This window comes from Salmo salar, chromosome 20 (genome assembly GCF_965601325.2).
Source record: "Salmo salar chromosome 20, fSalSal1, whole genome shotgun sequence".
Taxonomy (NCBI): domain Eukaryota; kingdom Metazoa; phylum Chordata; class Actinopteri; order Salmoniformes; family Salmonidae; genus Salmo; species Salmo salar.
The window spans coordinates 8,144,498-8,172,181 of record NC_138310.1 but is presented as its reverse complement, the minus strand read 5'-3'; the positions used below and the strand labels follow the sequence as shown (position 1 = coordinate 8,172,181).

The window sequence follows — 27,684 nt, the reverse complement described above, 5'->3', positions numbered from 1 at the left end:
CACCCATTTTTCAAGCTAGCATATAATGTCACAAAAAACAAAACCACAGCTAAATGCAGCACTAACCTTTGATGATCTTCATCAGATGACACACCTAGGACATTATGTTATACAATACATGCATGTTTTGTTCAATCAAGTTCATATTTATATCAAAAACCAGCTTTTTACATTAGCATGTGACGTTCAGAACTAGCATACCCCCCGCAAACCTCCGGTGAATTTACAAAATTACTCACGATAAACGTTCACAAAAAACATAACAATTATTTTAAGAATTATAGATACAGAACTCCTTTGTGCAATCGAGGTGTCCGATTTTAAAATAGCTTTTCGGTGAAAGCCCATTTTGAAATATTCTGAGTAGATAGCCCAGCCATCACGGCTAGGTATTTAGACACCCACCAAGTTTAGCCCTGACCAAACTCCGATTTACTATTAGAAAAGTTTGATTACCCTTGGTGTTCTTCGTCAGAATGCACTCCCAGGACTGCTACTTCAATAACAAATGTTGGTTTGGTTCAAAATAATCCATTGTTATATCCAAATAGCGGCGTTCTGTTCGTGCGTTCAAGACACTATCCGAAGTGTAAATAAGGGTCACGAGCACGACGCATTTCGTGACAAAAGATTTCTAAATATTCCATTACCGTACTTCGAAGCATGTCAACCGCTGTTTAAAATCAATTTTTATGCAATTTTTCTCGTAAAAAAGCGATAATATTCCGACCGGGAAAGCGTGTATACGTACAAAGAGAGAGAAAATAAAAGCATGGGATCCCCTTGTGCACGAGCCTGAGTCTCACAGTACTGTGACCAGCCACTATCCAAACGCGCTACTTTTTTTCAGCCAGAGCCTGCAAAGCCACGATTCAGCTTTTTGCCGCCTTCTGAGAGCCCATGGGAGCCGTAGGAAGTGTCACGTAACAGCAGAGATCCCCTGTAATGGATAGAGATAATCAAGAAGGGCAAGAAATGGTCAGACAGGGCACTTCCTGTAAGGAATCTTCTCAGGTTTTGGCCTGCCAAATGAGTTCTGTTATACTCACAGACACCATTCAAACAGTTTTAGAAACTTTGGAGTGTTTTCTATCCAAAGCTAATAATTATATGCATATTCTAGTTTCTGGGCAGGAGTAATAATCAGATGAAATCGGGTATGTTTTTTATCCGGCCGTGAAAATACTGCCCCCTAGCCATAACAGGTTAAAAGTTTTCTCTCCATCCCACGGCATAGTGTGTAGAATTGCAGAAAACATGCTTCAACTGTCCAATGCAGCTGTATTTATTTCAAAATCAAATACATTGTGGGTAACAATTAAGTTCCTGACTGTGATTGTTTTCAATTAAAATTGTAAGAAATAAATGAAAATAGCTTTTTAGCAAAGATCAATTTCTCAAGCAAGAATTTTGCTAGGACTGTCTGTGAGGGGTCTGCATGGGGAGGGGAAAACAACAAATTTGCTCTTATTGGCAGAGAGGTTTGGAACTCTCTTTCTTATTGGTCTAATAACTCATTTATTGCATGGGGATATCACCATGGAATGCCAAAACTCCATCCCACCAAAACAGGTAGAGATTTCAGGTGGTCTTTTCAAACAGCTCTTACACTAAAAGGGCATTATCATCATGTTAGTAATTTCACATTATTATTTCAGACTCATAGTGTGGAAATATAATATATACTGCTCAAAAAAATAAAGGGAACACTTAAACAACACATCCTAGATCTGAATGAAAGAAATAATCTTATTAAATACTTTTTTCTTTACATAGTTGAATGTGCTGACAACAAAATCACACAAAAATAATCAATGGAAATCCAATTTATCAACCCATGGAGGTCTGGATTTGGAGTCACGCTCAAAATTAAAGTGGAAAACCACACTACAGGCTGATCCAACTTTGATGTAATGTCCTTAAAATAAGTCAAAATGAGGCTCAGTAGTGTGTGTGGCCTCCACGTGCCTGTATGACCTCCCTACAATGCCTGGGCATGCTCCTGATGAGGTGGCGGATGGTCTCCTGAGGGATCTCCTCCCAGACCTGGACTAAAGCATCCGCCAACTCCTGGACAGTCTGTGGTGCAACATGGCGTTGGTGGATGGAGCGAGACATGATGTCCCAGATGTGCTCAATTGGATTCAGGTCTGGGGAACGGGCGGAACAGTCCATAGCATCAATGCCTTCCTCTTGCAGGAACTGCTGACACACTCCAGCCACATGAGGTCTAGCATTGTCTTGCATTAGGAGGAACCCAGGGCCAACCGCACCAGCATATGGTCTCACAAGGGGTCTGAGGATCTCATCTCGGTACCTAATGGCAGTCAGGCTACCTCTGGCGAGCACATGGAGAGCTGTGCGGCCCCCCAAAGAAATGCCACCCCACACCATGACTGACCCACCGCCAAACCGGTCATGCTGGAGGATGTTGCAGGCAGCAGAACATTCTCCACGGCATCTCCAGACTCTGTCACGTCTGTCACGTGCTCAGTGTGAACCTGCTTTCATCTGTGAAGAGCACAGGGCGCCAGTGGCGAATTTGCCAATCTTGTTGATCTCTGGCAAATGCCAAACGTTCTGCACGGTGTTGGGCTGTAAGCACAACCCCCACCTGTGGACGTCGGGCCCTCATACCACCCTCATGGAGTCTGTACCTGACTGTTTGAGCAGACACATGCACATTTGTGGCCTGCTGGAGGTCATTTTGCAGGGCTCTGGCAGTGCTTCTCCTGCTCCTCCTTGCACAAAGGCGGAGGTAGCGGTCCTGCTGCTGGGTTGTTGCCCTCCTACGGCCTCCTTCACGTCTCCTGATGTACTGGCCTGTCTCCTGGTAGCGCCTCCATGCTCTGGACACTACGCTGACAGACACAGCAAACCTTCTTACCACAGCTCGCATTGATGTGCCATCCTGGATGAGCTGCACTACCTGAGCCACTTGTGTGGGTTGTAGACTCCGTCTCATGCTACCACTAGTGGAGTGAAAGCACCGCCAGCATTCAAAAGTGACCAAAACATCAGCCAGGAAGCATAGGAACTGAGAAGTGGTCTGTGGTCCCCACCTGCAGAACCACTCCTTTATTGGGGGTGTCTGCTAATTGCCTATAATTTCCACCTGTTGTCTATTCCATTTGCACAACAGCATGTGAAATGTATTGTCAATCAGTGTTGCTTCCTAAGTGGACAGTTTGATTTCACAGAAGTGTGACTGACTTGGAGTTACATTGTGTTGTTTAAGTGTTCCCCTTATTTTTTTGAGCAGTGTATATAAAACACAGGAAAATGAAGTTTTTGACTGGGCCTTCAAAACTGGAACATTTTATCTACTCCCCATGGCAAATTTATAGAATTGCAGGAAATTGAACATTAAAACTTAAATTCTTCTCTTCACCGTCAAGAGGGGGGCCATTGAAATGTTTTGCCGTGAGGTGGGGGGCCCCCCAACCAAATTGCGCTTAGAGTCCCCAAAAGCCTGGTGATTGGACAAAAAAAAGAGGAAGATGGAGAAAGCATGGTTCCGTATTTTTTATTTTAAGGTAGTTATGGTTATGGTTTGATATTCCAGAGTCTGATGAGCAGATATTCACTGGGGCTTAGTCACTCTCTGTCTGTCCACTGAATCTCTGAAGATCTAAGGGGAAACTCTGGATTGACACACCAGAAACAAAAATACCATCTATCAAATGACACATCTGCACTGAATTATCACAAAATTACAATGAAGAAAATGCAGAGAAACTTTCCTAAACGTAAGGTCTATGCATACCCCCTCCCCTGACCGGCACTCAAATAACAGAGAACTGAGTCTGAAAATGTGTTTAAAGTGTGTGTGTGTGTGTGCGTGTGTGCGCGTGTAAAGTGTGTATGGCACTGGGCATGTATTGTCCAGACCCCCAGCTGTTCTCGAACACAGAAAAAGGCCCCTGTACCCCTGTACATGCTGGCTACCTCAGACGCAGTTCCCATGAAATTGGTCCCTCTGTTTCTTCAAGGGTCTTGATGGAGATGGCCCTCACTGTAAATGGCTTCTGGCAGCTGCCAAGGGCTGCTTGGGGCCTACTCAAAGGGCTGGGGGGACAAAGAGAGAGTGACAGCTCCATACCTGCCCCCCCTCCCACCCCCATGCCCCCTCTAAACCTCAGCAGCAGCACCACCTCTCCGTCACTGGCGCTCCTCACACTGACGTTTTCCCCATCCCTCCGAATGCCAATATAAAGTGGTGTGTTTTCCTTCGGCTTTTCATGAACCTGACATAAACCATGCCAGACAGATACACATCATCAGCTGTCTTGTGTAGCCGTTGTTTACTGGATGATATTAGCTCACAGAAAGTGAGAGATGATGTACATGAATGGCTCTCAAAATAGTTAATTGTGGTTGTACGCACATCATTTGAAGATACTTTATGGAAGATTTTCATACATTTTAGCCAGTAGTTCTGAAAGTAAAGCTCAAGAAGCAAAACCGGTCCCCAAAAATTGCCTACTACATCGTATATGTGCAGATATGTGCAGTACATCATTGCTCTCTCTCGCTTTTTCTGCTGTGTCACTGAGCCATTGGGCCCGCTATGCAACCTCAATGGATAAGGCTGGGCAGGCCTGGCCCAGCCTTCTTCTTTCACTGTGTAACTCGTCCAATGTGCATGTGCATCTTGTCACTCAAATGGCAAGGGGCTGAAGCTCATTGGCTGGAACTCAAATTGCTAGGGGCTGGCCCAGCAGGTCAAGTTTACAGTACTCAAAATTGCGCTACAAAACTTCCAGAAAACAGTCACTTGCAAACTAAAGGTTTCGTGGCTAATTGAGGTAAGACAGTAATTCTGCTCATATAAAATACAAGTATGAACTACACATTGACACAAAGCAGGAGGTAAAAAAATGACTTACCCCTAGTCAGCAAAGTTCCAGAATGTCTCTTTAAGGCAAGTTAATGCTAGAACCCTTAGTTACTTCCATTTTTGGACTTATAAATGAATGATACAGTATATACCGATTGATTCTTGAAGAATAGAACTTAGAAATGCCTCATGAACTTTAGTTCAACTGTTGTACCCCATCAGAAATATAAGCTTGTTTTACTCCAATGTTCGTAAACAATGTAAACGCAAACAAACACTGTATAGCTTCAAAACGTGGACGGTCAGTCCTTGCATCCATTGCTCTGTCTATGAATTTGAGAGTGATTACATTTCTCCAAGCCTATCCCTTTGCTTTATACCAAAACAGAGGTGTGGTGTCAGCTTTGTTGTGGTTTCAATGAAGGATTCTAGCTTTAATTATAAAAAAATATATATATTTTCCACAATTCCACCTTATTATGAAAGTGCGGAATGGAGGTGAAGAGAACGGTGTGTGTAGTTGAAGTTTGGACCAGGACCAGCTCGTCAGGAGGAGGTGGGGCATGGAGTGGAAACGTATTTCCATCTCACTGCAGAAAGTCTGCAACAGCCTTAACCACCCAGTGTGTGTGTTTGCAGCCTGCATCGCTTGCTGGCGGACTGTCACCTTCTTCTCCACTTGAAACTTCCACTACTTTGCATGAGATAAGCCTACTTACTAATCGCTCTCCCGGCCGTGAAAGCGCGTCGGTGTGGCCGTGTTAAGTTTCTAGTACGTTTCTAGTGCGACTTGCGAAGTGGAGAAATCTACGGGAGTGATTTGTAGAAAACTTCACTATCACGATGCGAGCGATTAACCTCGATACCTATAGCCTGTCACTGCTCACGGCCAAAGAGGACATTCTCAACACCCGCTCATCAACCAACTGGTAGGCCTAAACATCCTTATTTGCTCTTACGTGCCTGAATATAGTTGCAAGCTCAAGTTATTGAGTATACCAAGCATAGCTATTTTTTTAGGTTTTAATCGCATTTTTAACTCTCGCAAGGAAGTTTCTAAATACTTATTTGATCGTTCGTTACATAAATATCCGGTTTCATTCAGAGCTACGTAAAACGGTCCCAGCATTTGGATCTTGTTTGCTCGTTTACAAGAAGAAAGGGTGTTGTGTAATTCGAACTTGATTTAATTGGTTCCAGGAGTGGAAAGATTATGGATGTAGTCAAGGGATAACATAAAACAGTGCTCTAGGTATAGAGGAAGTGATAGTATCAGTGATAGTCAGGGTAACTCAGGTGGCACAGTTACGCCTCGATCACACCGATCGTGTTTTTTCATCCTGGTACACCAGAGGAACATACATTTCCAATGGAACGGAACGCTGCGTTTGCCGTGCAACATTGCAGCGCGTTCTGTGTGGTGCATACTTTGGATTTATCGAACGTAGGCTATGCATTACATTGTATGCGTTGACAGCTTGCCAGAAATATTAACGGAAGGTGAATGTTGAACTTTTGTTGCACACATCCAGATGATGCTGCGTACCATACAACCACGATGGAGGTTAGTGCGCGTGCCAAACTGTTGGCTACCCGTGTGGCGTGCACGTCTTGCGTCTAGCACCTGGCCTGCGCTTTTTCCGGCCTCGCGTGTAGTGACTCGGCTATTCTCCCCAGAGCTCTTTGACTTTATTCTTTGTGCTCAGCGCACAGCTCGGGTGTCTGTCTACATGGCGATCTTTGAGATGGACTGTAATTCAACACGGAGAGGTACTGAACAGTACACGCACCCGCAGACATACAGACACACACGAACAGCATCGATGCATAGAATAACATGCATTGTAATGGAGAATAAATAGCCTATTTATTTCCCCTCCTGAATTCTATTGGTGGGCTAACATTTGCAAGTACACTTTAATGGACCGATTTTCCTCTTTGAACTCAAAAGTCCGAGAAGTTCGAGGGCAGCACCCCCTGAAAAATCTGAATAAAATAAATAAATAAATAAACTAAAAAGTAGTGCACTGGGCCTTTACTAGTCCTGTATTAGCGACTGATATAGCCTCTGTAGTGCAGGCAAACAAAAAATAATCTGCATCCCCTATGTTTGAACCCTGTGGCGGATAGCTCAGAGACACATTTAGGACACCTTCAATTATGCCCAATTAGTGCCCTGTTCCTTTGATGAACTTCTGAATGTGAGTGATCTCTCTGTTATGTTGATGTGATCCCACACAATTATAGATAATAGAGATGTGTTGCCATGGTGATGTCATAATGACTTGTGGACTCCGCTTTGTGGTTTACCACCCGTCTATCACCCACCCGGGTTCTGTGGCTGTGTTTTTCGACTAACTGTGTTGAACATCGTAGAAAATACGTTGATGATTCATGAATGCATAATAACTGCTCTATTGATTCAAAAACCCCTTGACAGTCTCAACCAGAGTAAGTATGCTTTCTCAAACAGTGAACTAAGAAAGTCTCCCTCCGACAAAGAGTAGGTTGACAGAGAAATGTACGCGTGCAGGAGTACATTTTGTCATTGCCAAGTACCTCAACTCCACAATGATTTCATCCACAGAGTTGAGCACAGACTAGAGTTTTTGAAATGAGGCTTGGCAGCTCCGTCGTCATGGTGACTTAGCCAAACAGCGTTTGGGCTAGGAGGGGCAGACATACCGTCATTGGCTGCCAAGCTATCCCTACAGGAACTGGGCTGTTACCATCACTATGCTGTGTCCACATACTTGTCCCTACTGATGACACATACTGGCTTCAGCTTTAGTGGATTGTAGCAGGGCACAAGCCTAATTGTTTGCCTATGTGGATGAAAGCTCAATTACTACACATCTTTGTGTCTCGCTGTATTTCACACTTCTCTCTGTTTCTGTTTCTCCAACCTGGTCTGTCTCTTTGTCTCTGTGTCTCTGTCTCTCACTCATTCCTGAGTTGAGCATCAGTGTAAATCAATTGGCCATAGTGCTCCCTCAGCATTAGTTCTTGTGATCACCAAAATAGAGCATGCTGGGAGCTGAGAGAGACCAGTGAGGCCTGAGGAAGTCCTGTGTGTGAGTCTTACCAAACGCTCAGTAAATATCTCGCTCTCAATTCAATTCAAGGGCTTTATTGGCATGGGAAACATATGTTAACATTGCCAAAGCAAGTGAAATAGATAATAAACAATAAGAATCAACAGTAAATATTCCACTCACAGAAGTTCCTAAAGAATAAAGACATTTCAAATGTCATATTATGTCTATATACAGTGTTGTAGCGATGTGCAAATAGTTAAAGTACAAAAGGGAAAATAAATGTGGGTTGTATTTACAATGGTGTTTGTTCTTCACTGGTTGCCCTTTTCTTGTGACAGTAGGTCACATATCAAATCTAATTTATTTATAAAGCCCTTTTTACATCAGCTGATATCTCAAAGTGCTGTACAGAAACCCAGCCTAAAACCCCAAACAGCAAGCAATGCAGGTGTCAAAGCATATATTGATGTTCTGTCTCTATGTACAGACACAGAGAGAGAGGAAACCCACACTGAAAGGCTGAATAACACTGGACTGAATTGAGAAGGGGGCGTAATAATGACATAATTCCTGTGTGTGGCGAGACCGAGAAGGGGGTGTTTGAGTTGGGGAAAGGGTTGTTTTGTAGCGTGATCCTCCTACCCCCCCACCGTGTTGGTCTTGAGGTCCCACTGTGTATTATCTAATGACCTTGTGTTGTGAATGGGAAACAGCCTCTGTATGGGAAGGTACCTAAGAATAGAGGGGCTGCCTATTCAACAACACAGCTCCGGAGGTCTCTCCTTGTTCCCTTTAATGACTGCAGACTCTAGACGGTTTCACACACAACCTCCAAACTGGTGTGTGTTATTTGTGTGTGTGTGTGTCAGTGTCTGAAGCAGTAGTCAAAATTACATGACCTACTGTAACTTTGTAAACCAGACACTTTATTGTAAGTCCAAGGAGACATATATGGCGATGTACAAGGCCTCAAATGGAAATTGTTGTAAGCTGTCTCACGTACACTATTAACTCACATACTTCTGCATTCTGATTGTAACCCTCATAAAAGTACAGCTATAGCTTATTTTAGCAACAGTACACTAAGGGCTGAAAAATTCCCCTTTCTCACTTTTCATGACTCCATAAAATACCTCAGGCAGTAGCCATGCTCCTAAAGCTGATCAAAGGCAGACACACTTTAATTTACTTTCCATCCAAAAAGGACTGGGCACTGTGTAGACTTGAGGAATGTTTATGCCAGAATTTCACGATCGAAATGTAATTTCTCTGCCGATGTTTTTGGGTGTACTCTTGTCAGGCAGACTGTGTATATGGGCAGCAGTGTTGTTGGCCTACCAAATAGACAGTATTGTTGTACCAATCCAGTGGAACTAGGGTTGCAAAGCTACCAGTAATTTACAAAAGTTACCAGAATCTTCAATAATTTAGGTAATTAAGAGAAAATCTATGCCAATCTATCGTAACTTTGGTGATTTATACTTGAATAACTTTTTAAAAATGTATTCAAAACATTGACAACAAATACAGTGCCTTCAGAAAGTATTCACAATCCTTGACTTTTTATGTTACAAAGTGGGATTCAAATGTATTTAATTGTCATTTTTTTGTCAAGGATGCACAACAATGTCAAAGTGGATGAAGAATTTTACGATTTCAAAAAATATGAAAAATAAAATACTAATATCTTGCTTAGATATTCAACCCCCTGAGTCGATACATGTTAGAATCACATTTGGCAGCGATTACAGCTGAGTGTTTTACAGCTGAGTGTTTTTGGGTAAGTCTCTAAGAGCTTTGCATACCTGGATTGTACAATATTTGCCCATTATTCTTTAAAAAGTTCTTCAAGCTCTGTCACGTTGGTTGTTGATCATTGCTAGATAGCCATTTTCAAGTCTTACCATAGATTTTCAAAACTGTAACTAGGCCACTCAGGAACATTCAATGTCGTCTTTATAAGCAACTCCAGTGTATATTTGTCCTTGTTTTGTAGGTTATTGTCCTGCTGAAAGGTGCAGTTTGTCTCCCAGTGTGTTGGAAAGCAGACTGAACCAGTTTTTCCTTTAAGATTTTGCCTGTGCTTAGCTCTATTACTTTTATTTTTATCCTAATAAACTCCCCAGTCCTTGCCGATGACAAGCATATCCATAACACGATGCAGCCACCACCATGCTTGTAAATATAAAGAGTGTAAAGAGTGGTACTCAGTGATGTGTTTTGTTGGATTTGCCCCAAACATAACTCGTTGTATTCAGGACAAAAAGTACATTTATTTTCCAATTTTTTTGAAGTGTTATTTTAGTGCCTTATTACAAACAGGATGCATGTTTTGGAATATTTTATTCTGTACAGGCTTCCTTTTTTTCACCCTGTCATTTAGGTTAGTATTGTAGAGTATTTACAATGTTGTTGATAAGGGCTGACCCCATTTAGTCGATATGCTGTTGGTCGGCCGAGATTTCTTTAGTCGAGCAGTTGCAAAATGTATATAGAATTTCATGGTGTACAAGACACTTCTCTGATTCGCGCCTGTCTGAGTAGACTAATCCATTGTGGAGGCCGTGGGGATGGCACAGTCCACTAAGACGTGCTACTAAAATTGTACATGGTTATATTACATAAGAACAATGGTGCAGCACGAATAAAAATATAATTTTTATTAATGTTGCTTTCTCTCGCATTGGATAGTGGTTGCTGACCGTGGTTCTTAAATATCAGTGCACTGTTGAATTGTCGTCTTTTCTTAGACCATGTTGCTATGTGCATAATAGCAAAGTTAACCAGCATATTGGTGTTGAGAACAATGCGGCGGAGGCAGCAGCCGAGTTAGGAGACAAGAAAAGCGCACTTGCCTTAATTTTCTAAGAAAAGTGAGGAGAGCGGAAACGGCAACTTAATTAGGTCTATAATCAATAGCCTAATTGTTAAATGTGCCTGGCTTTATACTGTAAATCATCCATATACTGTATATCTAGAGAAATAAGACAGATCCTGCTTCTGTTTGAGTGCTTGATCAATAGCCTACTGATTCTGTGAGCACCAAGCCTCACGCAACCACAACATGTGGGATAAACAATTTAACAAATTCAGCTGTTTTTAATCTTTGCAATGCTGTAATAAAGGCTTTACACTTTCTTTATTTATTAGAACAGCCTCACTGGTATTACTTAAGTTATTTAGTGTTGTTTACTCTCGTCCAAATTGTCAGAAAAATCTAATGTATAATAACTCAACTTTTTCTTGATCTCCTTGTTATTATTACTATTGTTATTTATTATGATCATCATTATAATAAGTAATCGTTATCATTAGTAGGCTTATTATAGCAGCCTTGTAGAACCACTGTCAGAAGGTGGGTGTAGCTGGTGCATGAAGTCAGGCGCAGGAGAGCAGAATGAGTGAGCAATGTACTTTACTCCAAATAAAGGCACAAGGTAACAAATACACTTGACCAACAATAAACGGTAATCAATTACGCACGGGTGAAAACGGCACCCGTCGAAAACCAGCCATAACGTACCGAATGAACATAGAAACAATCACGCACAAAAACATGGGGGAAACAGAGGGTTAAATACATAAACATGTAATTAGTGAATGAAACCAGGTGTGTAGAAAACAAAGACAAAACAAATGGAAAATGAAAGGTGGATCGGCGATGGCTAGAAGACCGGTGCCGTCGTCCGCCGAACGCCGCCCGAACAAGGAGAGGGACCGACTTCGGCAGAAGTCGTGGCACTATCGTGCTCTAGGCCAAAGAGTACACACTGTTTAGTTTTGATACCTACCGTAACTTACTTAGGCCTATATTTCAAAACGTATATAGGCTACTGTATCAATCAATCAATCATTCATTCATGTCATCACACAGCATATGAGTCATTTATGATTTGAAATTCAATCAAGCATTTGTTTGAAAATAAAATAAAGCGACCCATGAATAATTAGCGTAAACAATAAATGAACTGTTCCATGTTGGAAATTGCATTCATTCGTGTTTTTAGTCTTTGCTGTAATAAAGGCTTTACAAAAAAATGAAGTAAACATTGCAACAGGCTCTCTGGTACGCTTATCATTTATTTAGTGTTGTGTACATTGTTCCAGATGGTCAGAAAAATGATATTGTAATCTAACAGCACCTGTTTGGCACACATAATATGCACGCTGTAAGAACCGACACTGGAGATGAGAAGCAGGTACGGAGAGTTGAACATTTAATTTAGCACAGACATGAACAAGACAGGAACAGCATCAGAACCTGGTGTACAAGACATACAAACAAACAATGCAGAAGCGGGGAATAGAGCTGGGGAACAGACAGATATAGGGGAGGTAATAACACAGTGATTGAGTCCAGGTGTGTGCAATGAATCGCTGATGTGCGTGACGAGGGAAGCAGGTGTGCGTAATGATGGTGGCAGGAGTGCGTAATGCAGGGCAGCCTGGCGCCCTCGAGCGCCAGGGAGGGAGAGCGGGAGCAGGGGTGTCTCACGCAACACTTGCGCTTTACCTTCTTTTTCTTGATCTCCAGGATTTTCCACAACTAGTCAAATTGATTCCACACATCCGACTTCTCCTTTACCTCCTGAGCAACAAGTAAACATTCCCCCGTTTCAAGTTTATTTGTCATGTTCTCTGCATCCATTTTGCTGTCACATGTTCAGAGTTTGTTTGTGATTATAATATGCTATAGGTCAGGCCCTATTGGTCACGTGCATGCGATGCATACATGTGTAGTGTGAAGAGAGCAAGGGTTGAGGGAATAGGGAATGTTTTTCCTAAACAAATGAGGGATTTTTAACACAGCGCAGCAATCCAATCAATTGCGATCAGACTCCCTCTAGTAATACTGTGCCTTCGGAAAATATTCAGACCCCTTGACTTTTTCCTGATTTTGTTACGTTACAGCCTTATTGTAAAATGGATTAAATAAAACAATTTCCTCAGCAATCTACACACAATACCCCATAATGACAAAGCAAAAACAGGTTTTAGAAACATTTAGCAAAAAACAGAGATACCTTATTTACGTAAGTATTTAGACTCAAAATGGAGCTCAGGTGCATCCTGTTTCCACTGAACATCCTTGAGATGTTTCTACAACTTCATTGGAGTCTATCTGTGGTAAATCCAATTGATTGGACATGATTTGGAAAGGCACACACCTGTCTATATAAGGTTCCACAGTTGACAGTGCATGTCAAAGCAAAAACCAAGCCATGAGGTCGAAGGAATTGTCCGTAGAGCTCCAAGACAGGATTGTGCCGAGGCACAGATCTGGGGAAGGGTACCAAAACATTTCTGCAGCATTGAAGGTCCCAGTGGCCTCGATTATTCTTAAATGGAAGAAGTTTGGAACCACCAAGACTTTTCCTGGAGCTGGCTGCCTGGCAAAACTGAGCAATTGGGGGAGAAGGGCTTTGGTCAGGGAGGTGACCAAGAACCCGATGGTTATTCTGACAGAGCTCTAGAGATCCTCTGGGGAGATGGGAGAACCTTCCAGAAGTACAACCATCTCTGCAGCGCTCCACCAATTAGGCCTTTATGGTAGAGTGGCCAGACGGAAGCCTCTCCTCAGTTAAAGGCACATAACAGCCCGCTATGAGTTTGCCAAAGGGCACCTAAGGACTCTCTGACCATGAGGAACAAGATTCTCTGGTCTGCTGAAACCAAGATTGAACTCTTTGGCCTGAATGCCAAGCGTCACGTCTGGAGGAAACCTGGCATCGTCCTTACGGTGAAGCATGGTGGTGGCAGCATCATCAATCAATCACATGTATTTATAAATCCCCCAGATGTCATAAAGTGCTAAACAGAAACCCAGCCTAAAACCCCAAACAGCCAGCAATGCAGATGTAGAAGCACGGTGGCTAGGAAAAACTCCCTAGAAAGGCAGGAACCTAGGAATAAACTTAGAATACCTAGGCTCTGAGGGGTGGCCAGTCCTCTTCTTGCTGTGCCGGGTGGAGATTATAAGAGTACATTACCATTTAAGGCCAGATTGGTCTTTGAGATGTTCAAACATTCATAGATTACCATCAGGGTCAAATAATAATCACAGTGGTTGTAGAGGGTGCAACAGGTCAGTACCGCAGGAGTAAATGTCAGTTGGTTTTTCATTGCCGAGCATTCAGAGGTCGAGATAGCAGGTGTGGTAGAGAGAGAGAGAGAGAGAGAAAGTCGAAAACAGCAGGTCCGGGACAAGGTGGCATGTCCGGTGAATAGGTCTGAGTTCCCTAGCCGCAGGCAGAACAGTTGAAACTGGAGCAGCAGCACAATCAGGTGGACTAGGGAAAGCCAGGAGTCATCAGGCCAGGTATTCCTGAGGCATGATCCTAGGGCTCAGGTCCTCAGGGAGGGAAGGGAGAGAGATAATTAGAGGGAGCACACTTAAATTCACACAGGACACCAGATAAGACAGGAGATTCACACCAGATATAAACAGACAGACCCTAGCCCCCCAGCACATAGAATATTGCAGCATAGATACTGGAGACTGAGACAGGGGTGGGTCAGGGGACACTGTTGCCCCATCTGACGATACCCCAGGACAGGGCCAACCAGGCAGGATATAACCCCACCCACTTTGCCAAAGCACAGTCCCTACACCACTAGAGGGATATCAACAGACCACCAACTTACTACACTGAGACAAGGCTGAGTATAGCCCACGAAGATCTCCTCCACCGCACGAGCCCAAACGGGCACAAAACCAGACAGGAAGATCACGTCTGTGACTCAACCCACTCAAGTTACGCACCCCTCCTAGGGACGGCATGGAACGGCACTAGTCAGCCAGTGACTCAGCCACAGTGATAGGGTCAGAGGCAGAGAATCCCAGTGGAGAGAGGGGAACCGGCCATGTAAAGACCGCAAGGGCAGTTTGTCGCTCAAGTGCCTTGCCGTTCACGTTTGCACCCCTGGGCCAGACTACACTCAATCATAGGACCTACTGAAGAGATGAGTCTTCAGTAAAGACAAAGGTAGAGACCGAGTCTGCGTCTCTCACATCGATAGGCAGACCATTCCATAAAAATGTGCCTCTATAGGAGAAAGCCCTACCTGAAATTCAAAGGACAATAAGGAGGCCTGCGTCTTGTGACTGTAGCGTACGTTTAGGAATGTACGGCAGGACCAAATGGGAGAGATAGGTAGGAGCAAGCCCATGTCATACTTTGTAGGTTAGCAGTAAAACCTTGAAATCAGCCCTAGCCTTAACAGGAAGCCAATGTAGAGAGAAGTAATATGATCAAATGTTTTGGTTCTAGTCAGGATTCTAGCAACCGTGTTTAGCACAAGCTGAAGTTTATTTAGTGCTTTATCGGGGTAGTCAGAGTAAATCAAAATCAAATGTATTTATATAGCCCTTCGTACATCAGCTGATATCTCAAAGTGCTGTACAGAAACCCAGCCTAAAACCCCAAACAGCAAGCAATGCATGTGAAAGAAGCACGGTGGCTAGGAAAAACTCCCTAGGAAAAACTCCCTAGAAAGGCCAAAAACCTAGGAAGAAACCTAGAGAGGAACCAGGCTATGAGGGGTGGCCAGTCCTCTTCTGGCTGTGCCGGGTGGATATTATAACAGAACATGGTCAAGATGTTAAAATGTTCATAAATGACCAGCATGGTCAAATAATAATAATCATAGTAGTTGTCGAGGGTGCAACAAGCACGTCCGGTGAACAGGTCAGGGTTCCATAGCCGCAGGCAGAACAGTTGAAACTGGAGCAGCAGCATGGCCAGGTGGACTGGGGACAGCAAGGAGTCATCATGCCAGGTAGTCCTGAGGCATGGTCCTAGGGCTCAGGTCCTCCGAGAGAAAGAAAGAAAGAGAGAAAGAGAGAATTAGAGAGAGCATATTTAAATTCGCACAGGACACCGGATAAGACAAGAGAAATACTCCAGATGTAACAGACTGACCCTAGCCCCCCGACACATAAACTACTGCAGCATAAATACTGGAGGCTGAGACAGGAGGGATCAGAAGACACTGTGGCCCCATCCGATGATACCCCCGGACAGAGTAGAGCATTGCAGTAGTGTAATCTAGAACTGTCTAAAGCATGGATTAGCTTTTCGGCATAATTTTGAGAAATAGTTACGAATATGGAAATAAGCTGTCCTTGAAATATTCTTGATATCAAAAGAGAGATCAGGGTCCAGAGTAACGCCGAGGTCCTTCACAGTTTTATTTGAGACGACTGTACAACCATCAAGATTAATAGTCAGATCTAACTTCAGATCTCTTTGTTTCTTGGGACCTAGATCTAGCATCTCTGTTTTGTCCAAGTTTAAAAGTAAAACATTTGCCGGCTATTCCACTTCCTTTTGTCTGAAACACAGGCTTCCAGGTTAGGCAATTTTGAGGCTTCACCATGTTTCATCGAAATGTACAGCTGTGTGTCGTCCGCATAGAAGTGAAAGTTGCATTGTGTTTCCAAATGACATCACCAAGAGGTAGAATATATATATATATATATATATATATATATATATATATATATATATATATATATATATATATATATATAGTGAAAACAATAGTGGTCCTAAAATGGAACCTTGAGGAACGCCAAAACGTACAATTGATTTGTCAGCGGACAAACCATCCACAGAGACCAACTGATATCGTTCCGACAGATAAGATCTAAACCAGGCAAGAACTTCTCCGTGTAGACCACGGGTGGGCAACTCCAGTCCTCGAGGGCCTGATTGGTGTCACACTTTTCTCCATCCCTAGCAAACACAGCTGATTAATCAAATTGCATTCTAAACTGAAGACCATGATTAGGTGATTATTGGAGTCAGGTGTGCTAGCTGGGGCTGGGGCAAAACTGGGATACCAATCAGGCCCTCGAGGACTGGAATTTCCCACCCCTGGTGTAGACCAATTAGGGTTTCTAATCTCTCCAAAGAATGTGGTGCTCGATGGTGTCAAAAGTAGCACTAAGGTCTAGGAGCACTAGGACAGATAGAGAGCCTTGGTCTGATGCCATTAAAAGGTAATTTACCACCTTCATGAGTGCTGTCTCAGTGCTATGATGGGGTCTAAAGCCAGACTGGAGCATTTCATATACATTATTTGTCTTCAGGAAGGCAGTGAGTTTTTGCATAACAACTTTTTCTTTTTTAAATGGGAGATTCGATATAGGCCAAGGTTTGGCTTTTTCAAGAGAGGCTTTATTACTGACTCTTTTAGCGAGTTTGGTACTCATCCGGTGGATAGGGAGTCATTTATTATGTTCAACATAGGAGGGCCAAGCACAGGAAGTAGCTCTTTCAGTAGTTTAGTTGGAATAGGGTCCAGTATGCAGCTTTACGGTTTAGAGGCCATAACTATTTTCATGAATGTGTGAAGAGATACAGGATTAAACAAACATTAGTGTCTCCATTGATCCTATGTCCTGGCGGTTCTGTGCAGACTCGGGACAACTGAGCTTTGGAGAAATATGCAGATTCAAAGTACAATCCGTAATTTGCTTTCTAATGATCATGATCTTTTCATTGAAGAAGTTCATGAATTTATCACTGCTGAAGTGAAAGCTATCCTCTCTTGTTGAATACTGCTTTTTAGTTAGCTTTGCGACAGTATCAAAAATACACTTCGGATTGTTCTTATTCTCCTTAATTTGGTTGGAAAAATAAGACCATCGGGCAGCAGTGAGGGCTCTTTGATATTGCACGTTACTGTCTTTCCAAGCTAGTCAGAAGACTTCCAGTTTGATGGAGCGCCATTTCCGTTCCAATTTTCTGGAAGCTTACTTCAGGGGTCGGATATTATCTGTGTACCAGGGAGCAAATTTCACATTTATTTTGTTTTTAGGGGTGCGACTGCATCTGGGGTATTACGCAAGGTTAAATTAAGATCCTCGGTTAGGTGGTTAACCGATTTTTGTACTCCGATGTCCCTGGGTAGGTGGAGGGAGTCTATAAGGGCATCCAGGAATCTTTGGGTTGTCTGAGAATTTATAGCACAGCTTTTGATGATCCTTGGTTGGGGTCTGAGCAGAGTATTTGTTGCAATTTCAAACTTAATAAAATGGGGGTCCCATAGTCCAGGACTATGAGGAAAAATATTTAGATCCACAATATTTATTCCATGGGACAAAACTAGATCCAGGGTATGACTGTGGCATTGAGTAGGTCCGGAGACATGTTGGACAAAACCCACTGAGTCAATGATGGCTCCGAAAGCCTTTTGGAGAAGGTCTGTGGACTTTTCCATGTGAATATTAAAGTCACCAAAAATGTGAATATTATCTGCCATAACTACAAGGTCCAATAGGAATTCAGGGAACTCCATGAGGAATGCTGTATATGGATCAGGAGGCCTGTAAACAGTAGCTATAAAAAGTGATTGAGTAGGCTGCATAGATTTCATGACTAGAAGTTCAAAAGACCAAAACACAGTAAAAAAAAAAGTATTGTCAATTGAAATTTGCTATCATAAATGTTAGCAACACCTCCGCCTTTGCGGGATGCGCGGGGTATATGGTCACTAGTGTAACCAGGAGGAGAGGCCTCATTTAACACAGTAAATTCATCAGGCTTGAGCCATGTCTCAGTCAAGCCAATCACATCAAGATCATGATCAGTGATTAGTTCATTGACTATGACTGCCTTGGAAGTGAGGGATCTAACATTAAGTAACCCTATTTTGAGACGTGAGATGTCACAATCTCTTTCAATAATGACAGGAATGGTGGAGGTCTTTTCCATTGAGAGTGCTAAGGCAAACCACGCCATGTTTTGTTTTTCTCAACCTAGATCAAGGCACAGACACGGTCTCAATGGGGATAGCTGAGCTGACTACACTGACGTTGCTAGTGGCAGACTCCACTAAGCTGGAAGGCTGGCTAATAGCCTGCTACCTGGCTTGCACCCTATCTCATTGTGGAGCTAGAGGAGTTAGAGCCATGTCTATGTTCATAGATAACATGAGAGCACCCTTCCAGCTAGGATGGAGTCTGTCACGCCTCAGTAGGCCAGGTTTGGTCCTGATTGTGGGGGTATCCCAGAAAGAGGGCCAATTATCTACAAATTCTCTCTTTTGGAGGGGCAGAAAACAGTTTTCAACCAGCGATTGAGTTGTGAGACTGCTGTAGAACTCATCACTCCCCCTAACTGGGAGGGGGCCAGAGACAATTACTCGATGCCGACACATCTTTCTAGCTGATTTACACGCTGAAGCTATGTTGCGCTTGGTGACCTGACTGTTTCATCCTAACATTGTTGATGCCGATGTGCATAACAATATCCCTATACTCTCTACACTCACCAGTTTTAGCCTTAGCCAGCACCATCTTTTGATTAGCCTTTACGTTGGTAGCCCTTCCACCTGGTAAACAGTGTATGTTTGCTGGATGATTCTTTTTAAGTCTAATATTGTGGGTAAAGGTGTCGCCAATGACTAGGGTTTTCAATTTGTCAGAGCTAATGGTGGGAGGCTTCGGGAGCTCAGACCCCGTAACAGGTGGAGGAGAGACCTGAGAAGGCTCTGCCTCTGACTGACTCGTTGCTTAATGGGGAGAACCAGTTGAAAGTTTCTGTCAGCTGAATGAGCGAGACCGGTTGAGCATGCCAACAGCATTTCTTTCCAGAAGCCTTGAGAAAATTGTCTGGCTGCGGGGACTGTGCGAGGGGATTTATACTACTATCTGGACTTACTGGTGGCACAGACGCTGTTTCATCCTTTCCTACTACACTGAAATTGCCCTTGCCTCACGATTGCATCTGAAGCTATGCTTGCGACACAGCTATCCTCACCATAAGGTGATAGTTCTCCTGTATATTATGAGTACAGCGACTGCAATTGGATGGCATAGTGTTAATATTACTACTTAGCTTTTCCGACAGGTGGAGGTCCTGTAGAACCATGTCCAGATAAAGCTTCCGGGGTAAAAAAGTAGAGTGAGGAAAAAACTAAGACGTAGGTAAATGTATTCAAAGTAAGAACCAAAAGGTTTGTCAGATAGCCAAGGAGCAACAAACAGCACAACAAGACGGAGACAAGTCCGGAAGTTGAGGGTGGAGCAAATTTCACCAGATCATCAGAGACATCAACTCTCGCTGTGCAAGGTACTGAGCCAAGACAACGCAGGAGTGGCTTTGGGACAAGTCTCAAATCAAATCAAATTTTATTGGTAATATGCACATATTTAGCAGATGTTATTGAGGGTGTAGTGAAATGTTTATGTTCCTAGCTCCAACAATGCAGTAGTATCTAACAATTCACAACAATAGACACAAATCTAAAAGGAAAAGAATGGAATTAAGAAATATATAAATATTAGGACGAGCAATGTCGGAGTGGCATTGACTTATATACAGTAGAATAGAATATTATATACATATGAAATGAGTAAAGCGGTATGTAAACATTATTAAAGTGACTAGCGTTCCATTATGAAAGTGACCAATGATCCCGTGTCTATGTATATAGGGCAGCAGCCTTTAAGGTGCAGGGTTGAGTAACCGGGTGGTAGCCGGCTAGTGATGGCTATTTAACAGTCTGATGGCTTTGAGATAGAAGCTGTGCCACCGACGTGGCCCACTCCCAAGGACTGTGGGCTCTCGTTGTCCATGGCCGACGTAAGACATTTAAGCGTGTTAACCCCCGGCCCAGGTGGCATCCCTAGCCACGTCCTCAGAGCATGTGCAGAACAGCTGGCTGGAACTGTTTCTCGGTCCAGCTTTGATGCACCTGTACTGACCTCACCTTCTGGATGGTAGCGGGTTGAAAAGGCCATGGCTTGGGTGGTTGATTTCCTTAATGATCTTTTTGACCTTCCTGTGATATCGGGTGCTGTAGGTGTCCTGGAGGGTAGGCAGTGTGCCCCTGGTGATGCATTGTGCAGATCACACCACCCTCTGGAGAGCCCTGCGGTTGCGGGTAGTGCGGTTGCCGTACCAGGCGGTGATGCAGCCCGACAGGATGCTCTCAATTGTGCATCTGTAAAAGTTTCTGATTGTCTTAGGGGCCAAGCCGAATTTCTTCAGCTTCCTGAGGATGAAGAGGCACTGTTGCGTCTTCTTCACCACACTGTCTGTGTGGGTGTACCATTTCAGAATCTCAGTGATGTGTACGCCGAGGAACTTGAAGCGTTTCACCTTCTCTACTGTGGATTCCCGTCAATGTGGATAGGGGGTGCTCCCTCTGCTGTTTCCTGAAGTCCATGATCAGCTCCTTCGTTTTGTTGACGTTAAGGGAGAGGTTATTTTCCTGGCACCACTCCGCCATGGCCCTCGCCTCCTCCCTGTAGGCTGTTTCGTCATTGTTGGTAATCAGGCCTACTACTGTTGTGGAGGCGTGTTGGAGGCATGCGTGGCCACGCAGTCATGGGTGAACAAGGAGTACAGGAGGGGGCTGAGCATGCACCCTTGTGGGACCCCTGTGTTGAGGATCAGTGAAGTGGAGGTGTTATTTCCTACCATCACCACCTGGGGGGCGGCCCGTCAGGAAGTCCAGGACCCAGTTGCACAGGGTGGTGTTCAGACCTAAGGCCACAAGCTTAATGATGAGCTTGGAGGGTACTATGGTGTTGAAGGCTGAGCTATAGTCAATGAACAGTATTCTTACATGGGTATTCTCGTCCAGATGAAATAGGGCAGTGTGCAGTGCGATGCCGATTACATCGTCTGTGGATCTATTCTGGAGGTATGCAAATTGAAGTGGGTCTAGGGTGTCAGGTGAAACTATCCTTAACCTGTTGAGGGTAGGGGGCAGTATTTGCACGGCCGGATAAAAAATGTACCCGATTTAATCTGGTTATTACTACTGCCCAGAAACTAGAATATGCATATAATTATTGGCTTTGGATAGAAAACACCCTAAAGTTTCTAAAACTGTTTGAATGGTGTTTGTGAGTATAACAGAACTCATATGGCAGGCAAAAACCTGAGAAGATTCTGTATAGGAAGTGCCCTCTCTGACCATTCCTTGGGCTTCTTGACTCTTTTTATTGAAAACTTAGGATCTTTGCTGTAACGTGACACTTCCTACGGCTCCCATAGGCTCTCAGAACCAGGGAAAAAGCTGAATGACGTCTTTGCAGCCCCTGGCTGAAAAACATTAGCGCCTTTGGTAAGTGGTCTATCAGAGGACAATGAGACTGAGGCGCGTGCACGAGGCGACCCCATGTTTTTATTTTCTCTCTCTTTGTACTAAAACACGGTTTCCCGGTCGGAATATTATCGCTTTTTTACGAGAAAAATGGCATAAAAATTGATTTTAAACAGAGGTTGACATGCTTCGAAGTACGGTAATGGAATATTTCGATTTTTTTTGTCACGAAACGCGTTGGGCGTGTCACCCTTCTTTACCCTTTCGGATAGTGTCTTGAACGCACGAACAAAACGCCGCTATTTGGATATAACTGGATTATTTTGAACCAAACCAACATTTGTTATTGAAGTAGAAGTCCTGAGAGTGCATTCTGACGAAGAACAGCAAAGGTAATAACATTTTTCTTATAGTAAATCTGACTTTGGTGAGGGCTAAACTTGGTGGGTGTCTAAATAGCTAGCCCTGTGATGCCGGGCTATCTACTCAGAATATTGCAAAATGGGCTTTCACCGAAAAGCTATTTTAAAATCGGACATAGCGAGTGCATAGAGGAGTTCTGTATCTATAATTCTTAAAATAATTGTTATGTTTTTTGTGAACGTTTATCGTGAGTAATTTAGTAAATTCACCGGAAGTTTGCGGGGGGTATGCTAGTTCTGAACGTCACATACTAATGTAAAAAGCTGGTTTTTGATATAAATATGAACTTGATTGAACAAAACATGCATGTATTGTATAACATAATGTCCTAGGATTGTCATCTGATGAAGATCATCAAAGGTTAGTGCTGCATTTAGCTGTGGTTTGGATTTATGTGACATTATATGCTAGCTTGAAAAATGGGTGTGTGATTATTTCTGGCTGGGTACTCTGCTGACATAATCTAATGTTTTGCTTTCGTTGTAAAGCGTTTTTGAAATCGGACAGTGTGGTTAGATTAACAAGAGTCTTGTCTTTAAAATGGTGTAAAATAGTCATATGTTTGAGAAATTGAAGTAATAGCATTTCTAAGGTATTTGAATAACGCGCCACGGGATTCCACTGGCTGTTACGTAGGTGGGACGAAATCGTCCCACTGGCCCTAGAGAGGTTAACTAGCCTCTCAAAGCACTTCATGATGACAGAAGGGAGTGCTATGGGGCGACAGTCATTTAGTTCAGTTAGCTTTGCTTTCTTGGGTACAGGAACAATGGTGGACATCTTGAAGCAAGTGGGGACAGCAGACTGGGATAGGGAGAGATTGAATATGTCCGTAAACAGTTCCAGCCAGCTGTTCTGCACATGCTCTGAGGACACAGCTAGGGATGCCATCTTGGCCGGGGGTTAACACGCTTAAATGTCTTACTCACGTCGGTCATGGACAACGAGAGCCCACAGTCCTTGGGAGTGGGACGCGTCGGTGGCACTGTGTTATCCTCAAAGCGGGCGAAGAAGGTATTTGGCTTGTTTGGGAGCAAGACGGTGACCGCGACGTGGCTTGTTTTCCCTTTGTAATGGTATTGTCAGAGGCTACCTGGAATATATCCCAGTCCGTGTGATCAAAAGAAGCTTGAAGCATGGATTATGATTGGTCAGACCAGCGTTGAATAGACCTTAGCACAGGTGCTTCCTATTTGAGTTTCTGCCTATAGGAAGGGAGGAGCAGGATGGAGTCGTGATCTGATTTGCCGAAGGGACAGCGGGGGAGAGCCTTGTAGGCATCCCGGATGGGGAAGTAGCAGTGGTCGAGTATTTTAGCAGCACGATTACTACAGTCAATGCGTTGATAGAATTTCGGTAACGTTTTCCTCAAATTTGCTTAGTTAAAATCCCCAGATATAATATGTGGCCTCAGGATATGTGGTTTCCAGTTTGCACAAAGTCCAGTGTAGTTCCTTGAAGGCCGTTGTGGTATCGGCTAGAGTGGGAATATGCACGGCTGTGACTATAACCAAAGAGAATTCTTCGGCATTTGATTGTGAGGCATTCTAGGTTGGGTGAACAAAAGGACTTGAGTTTCTGTACATTATCACAATCACACCATGAGTAGTTAATCATGAAACACACACCACCACCTTTCTTCTTTCCGGAGAGTTCTTTATTCCTGTCTATCCAGTATATCCGGAGAGAGACATGATTCCGTGAAACAGAGTATGTTACAGTCCCTGAGGTCTCTCTGCAAGGAGATCCTCGCCCTGAGCTTGTCTACTTTATTGTCCAGAGATTGAACATTAGCAAGTAATATACTCAGAAGCAGTGGATGGTGTGCACGCCTCCTGTGTCAGACTAGAAGTCCACTCGAATACCTCTTCTCCGCCGATGGCGTCTTAGAGCAGCCTCTGGGGTACGACCAAAGGATCAAATTCGGGAAAGTTGTATTCCTGGTTGTAATGATGGTGAGTTACCGCCGCTCTAATATCCAAAAGTTATTTGTGGCTGTATGTAATAACACAAAAAAAAAACGTTCTGGGCTGATAATCTAAGAAATAACGCCCCCCCCCCAAAAAAAAAGTTGCTTAGGAGCTAGAAGCAGAGCTGCCATGTATGTCGGCGCCATCTTGAATGTCCTTGAGTGGCCCAGCCAGCGCCCGGTCTTGAACCCGATCATACATCTCTGGAGAGACCCGAAAATAGCTGTGCAGCAACGCTCCCCAACCCAACCTGACAGATCTTGAGAGGAACTGCTGAGAAGAATGGGAGAAACTCCCCAAATACAGGTGTGCCAAGCTTGTAGCGTAATACCCAAGAAGACTCAATACTGTAATCATTGCCAAAGGTGCTTCAGCAAAGTACTGATTAAAGGGCCTGAATACTTATGTAAATTTGATATTTCAGTTTTAGATTTTTTTTAATAAATGTGCAAAATGTTCTAAAAAAACTGTTTTTGCTTTTTCATTATTGGGTAATGTGTGTAGATTGATCAGGAAAAATACAATTTAATCAATTTTAGAATATGTCTGTAACGTAACAAAATGTGGAATACTTTGCGAAGGCATTGTATATGGAGAAATGTATTTGTTGAAAGAACAGATGACTCACAGTCAAGCAAGATTTTTTTTAGTTGGGGAAAGCCCTATTGTTGATCCATCCTACGTTTTTCCTATCACAGCCATTAAACTCTGTAGCTGTTTTAAAATCATCATTGGCCTCATGGGGAAATCCATGAGCGGTTTCCTTCCCCTCCGGCAACTGAGTTAGGAAGGACGCCTGTATCTTTATAGTGACTGGGTGTATTGATACATCATCCAAATCGTAATTGATAACTTCACCATGCTCAAAGGGATATTCAGTGTCTGCTTTTTTTATTTTCACCCATCTACCAATAGGTGCCTTTCTTTGCGATGCATTGGAAAACCTCCCTGGTCTTTGTGGTTGAATCTGTGCTTGAAATTCACTTCTCGACTGAGGGACCTTACCGATAATTGTGTTTGGTGCAGAGATGGGTTAGTCATAAAAAAAATCATGTTATATCACACAGAGGTTTTTTTGTTACTCCTGCCCTTATTTACGCTTGCCATAACAAAGGGGTTGAATACTTATTGTGCTCAAGACATGTCAGCTTTGATTTTTTTTCATTAATTTGTAAACAACATTATAAAATGAAAATTCCACTTTGACATTATGGGGTATTGTCTAGGTCAGTGACACAAAATCTTAATTTAATACATTTTAAATTCAGGCTGTAACACAACAAAATGTGGGAAAAAATCAAGGGGTGTGAATACTTTCTGAAGGCACTGTACATATTGACATAGTAAAATAAAGACATCTTTGTCCAAAAAATATATATAAAGGATATTTCATGCTGAAACCCTCATATTAATCACCAATGGTATTCACTAAATAGCTGGTTTATAGTCAAGATAATGTTTTACAGCTTTGTCATTCTATAATTTTTTTTATAGTCTCATTAAATTATATGTGATAAGGCCACGCAGAGGGCCAGAGATTATTTTTGACGCCTGTGATACTCTGAAGTACCCAAAAGGGCCACTAGATGTCTTGTGATAGGTTACATAAAATCCTTGAAAGATACCAACATTCTGGTAGTTTACTGGTAAACTTAGGTTTCCAGTAATATACCCTTCTTTTCAACCCTAAGTAGACCACATGAAAACAGATATGAACATAAGCATTTCACTTCTGAGAGTGATGGTCTACAAATGTTTCATCAGACTAAAAGTGTACAGCTCTTGGTTTGCACATTATCACATGGAATTCATTTCGAGCTCAATGGGAGCATGACCCCTATTCATCACCTTTGGGTGTGGGCTGTATCTAACCATCTGTGGGCCCTGGTGACTTTGAACACTGTCAAACACACCTTGTTCTCCCCACTGCTCTTGGCGGACTATGTGTTGACTGTGGATGGGTGTGGGTGGGGGAGTATTTTCACAATTAGTTGGTTTTGACTAGTTGCAAAGATCTAACCACTGCTGATTTGGATGGCGATACGGTACACATTTGATAACTTCCCAAACGGCCCAAAGTAACATTTCAACCTTTTTTTTGTGAAAGTGTGTGGAAATATGATAGTGTTTTCAAAAGAGAAGTGAGATGTGTTCGATTCCAAAGCTAAGCTGAGATAAGTTTGTGAGAAGTTGCAATTGTCATGACTTGATTTAAACATTAATCTGAAAACTGTTATTTATCTAATTAACTAACTGTGTTTAATTGTTACCCAATTAAATTAATCATGTAACAATTATCTCATTAGGATCTGGGGCACCCCGAGAGCAGTTCTTTAAAGAGTTACCATCTCCAGAATGAAACTCTGAAAGGTCTTTACCTTTCACATCTATAAACAGTCAACGTATTAATCATAACCTCGTATCATATAATTATTCTGAACAGTCATAATGTCCTTGCATCTGCAAAAACCTGGGCCTTACTTATAATTTGGGGCGGCAGGTAGCCTAGTGGTTAGAGCGTTGGACTAGTAACCGAAAGGTTGCAAGATCAAATCCCTGAGCTGACAAGGTAAAAATCTGTCGTTCTGCCCCTGAACAAGGCGGTTAACCCGCTGTTCCTAGGCCATCATTGAAAATAAGAATTTGTTCTTAACTGACTTGCCTAGTTAAATAAAGGTGTGGGAAAATATATTTTAAAAAATCTGTTAAAGAAGAGAGGGAGAGAGGGACAGTGACACTTAACATTGGTACATTCAGAAACTACTCTCACCTACAGTAACCATATACTTTGCATACGAACCACCGCCTGCTTTGAATAAGAAATCATGATTGTATTTATGTGAAATGCCTGGGTTCGCCGGGGATCTCTCGGTGGACAGGGCAGCCTTGGAAAGGGGGTTGGGCCTGTTCGCAGCATGCTTGTAAGGCTCTGATTGTTCAAAATGGTTCCAAAAAGTACTCTACTGTTGTCCTCCTTTGTAGGGTTCCGGTATCCGGTGACTTGTCGTGTAGTCCTGAACAGAACAACATCATTTATATTCCTTCCATTCGCTCTTGAAGATGGTTCTTTGAAGATAGGCTAGCCAGCTGTATCGATGGTTTGAGCAGAGTAACAGGATGGTCCTACCTAAATTCGTTTTCGAAGATACTTTACTTAGGACAGCTAATCAGCAGTACCAGTGATTGTCCGGGAGGTGAGTTTATCGTCTCCAACTCGTGTTGAGATTCAAAGGTCAAACCACTTTTTTTAACCTCTCTAGGGTAGGGGGCAGTATTTGCACGGCCGGATAAAAAACGTACCCGATTTAATCTGGTTATTACTACTGCCCAGAAACTAGAATATGCATAT

The 27,684-nt window shown here is 43.0% G+C and overlaps 1 protein-coding gene across 1 annotated transcript in view; it reads left to right on the top strand.

Moving 5' to 3' along the window:
• Positions 1–5,438: 5,438 nt before the first annotated feature.
• LOC106580156 (uncharacterized) overlaps positions 5,439–27,684 on the top strand; it is a 76,135-nt gene continuing 53,889 nt past the window's right edge. Inside the window, exon 1 of the mRNA XM_014160899.3 lies at positions 5,439–5,769. Coding sequence (XP_014016374.2) covers positions 5,684–5,769 — 86 coding nt within the window. The 5' untranslated portion in view covers positions 5,439–5,683. The remainder of the gene's footprint in view (positions 5,770–27,684) is intronic.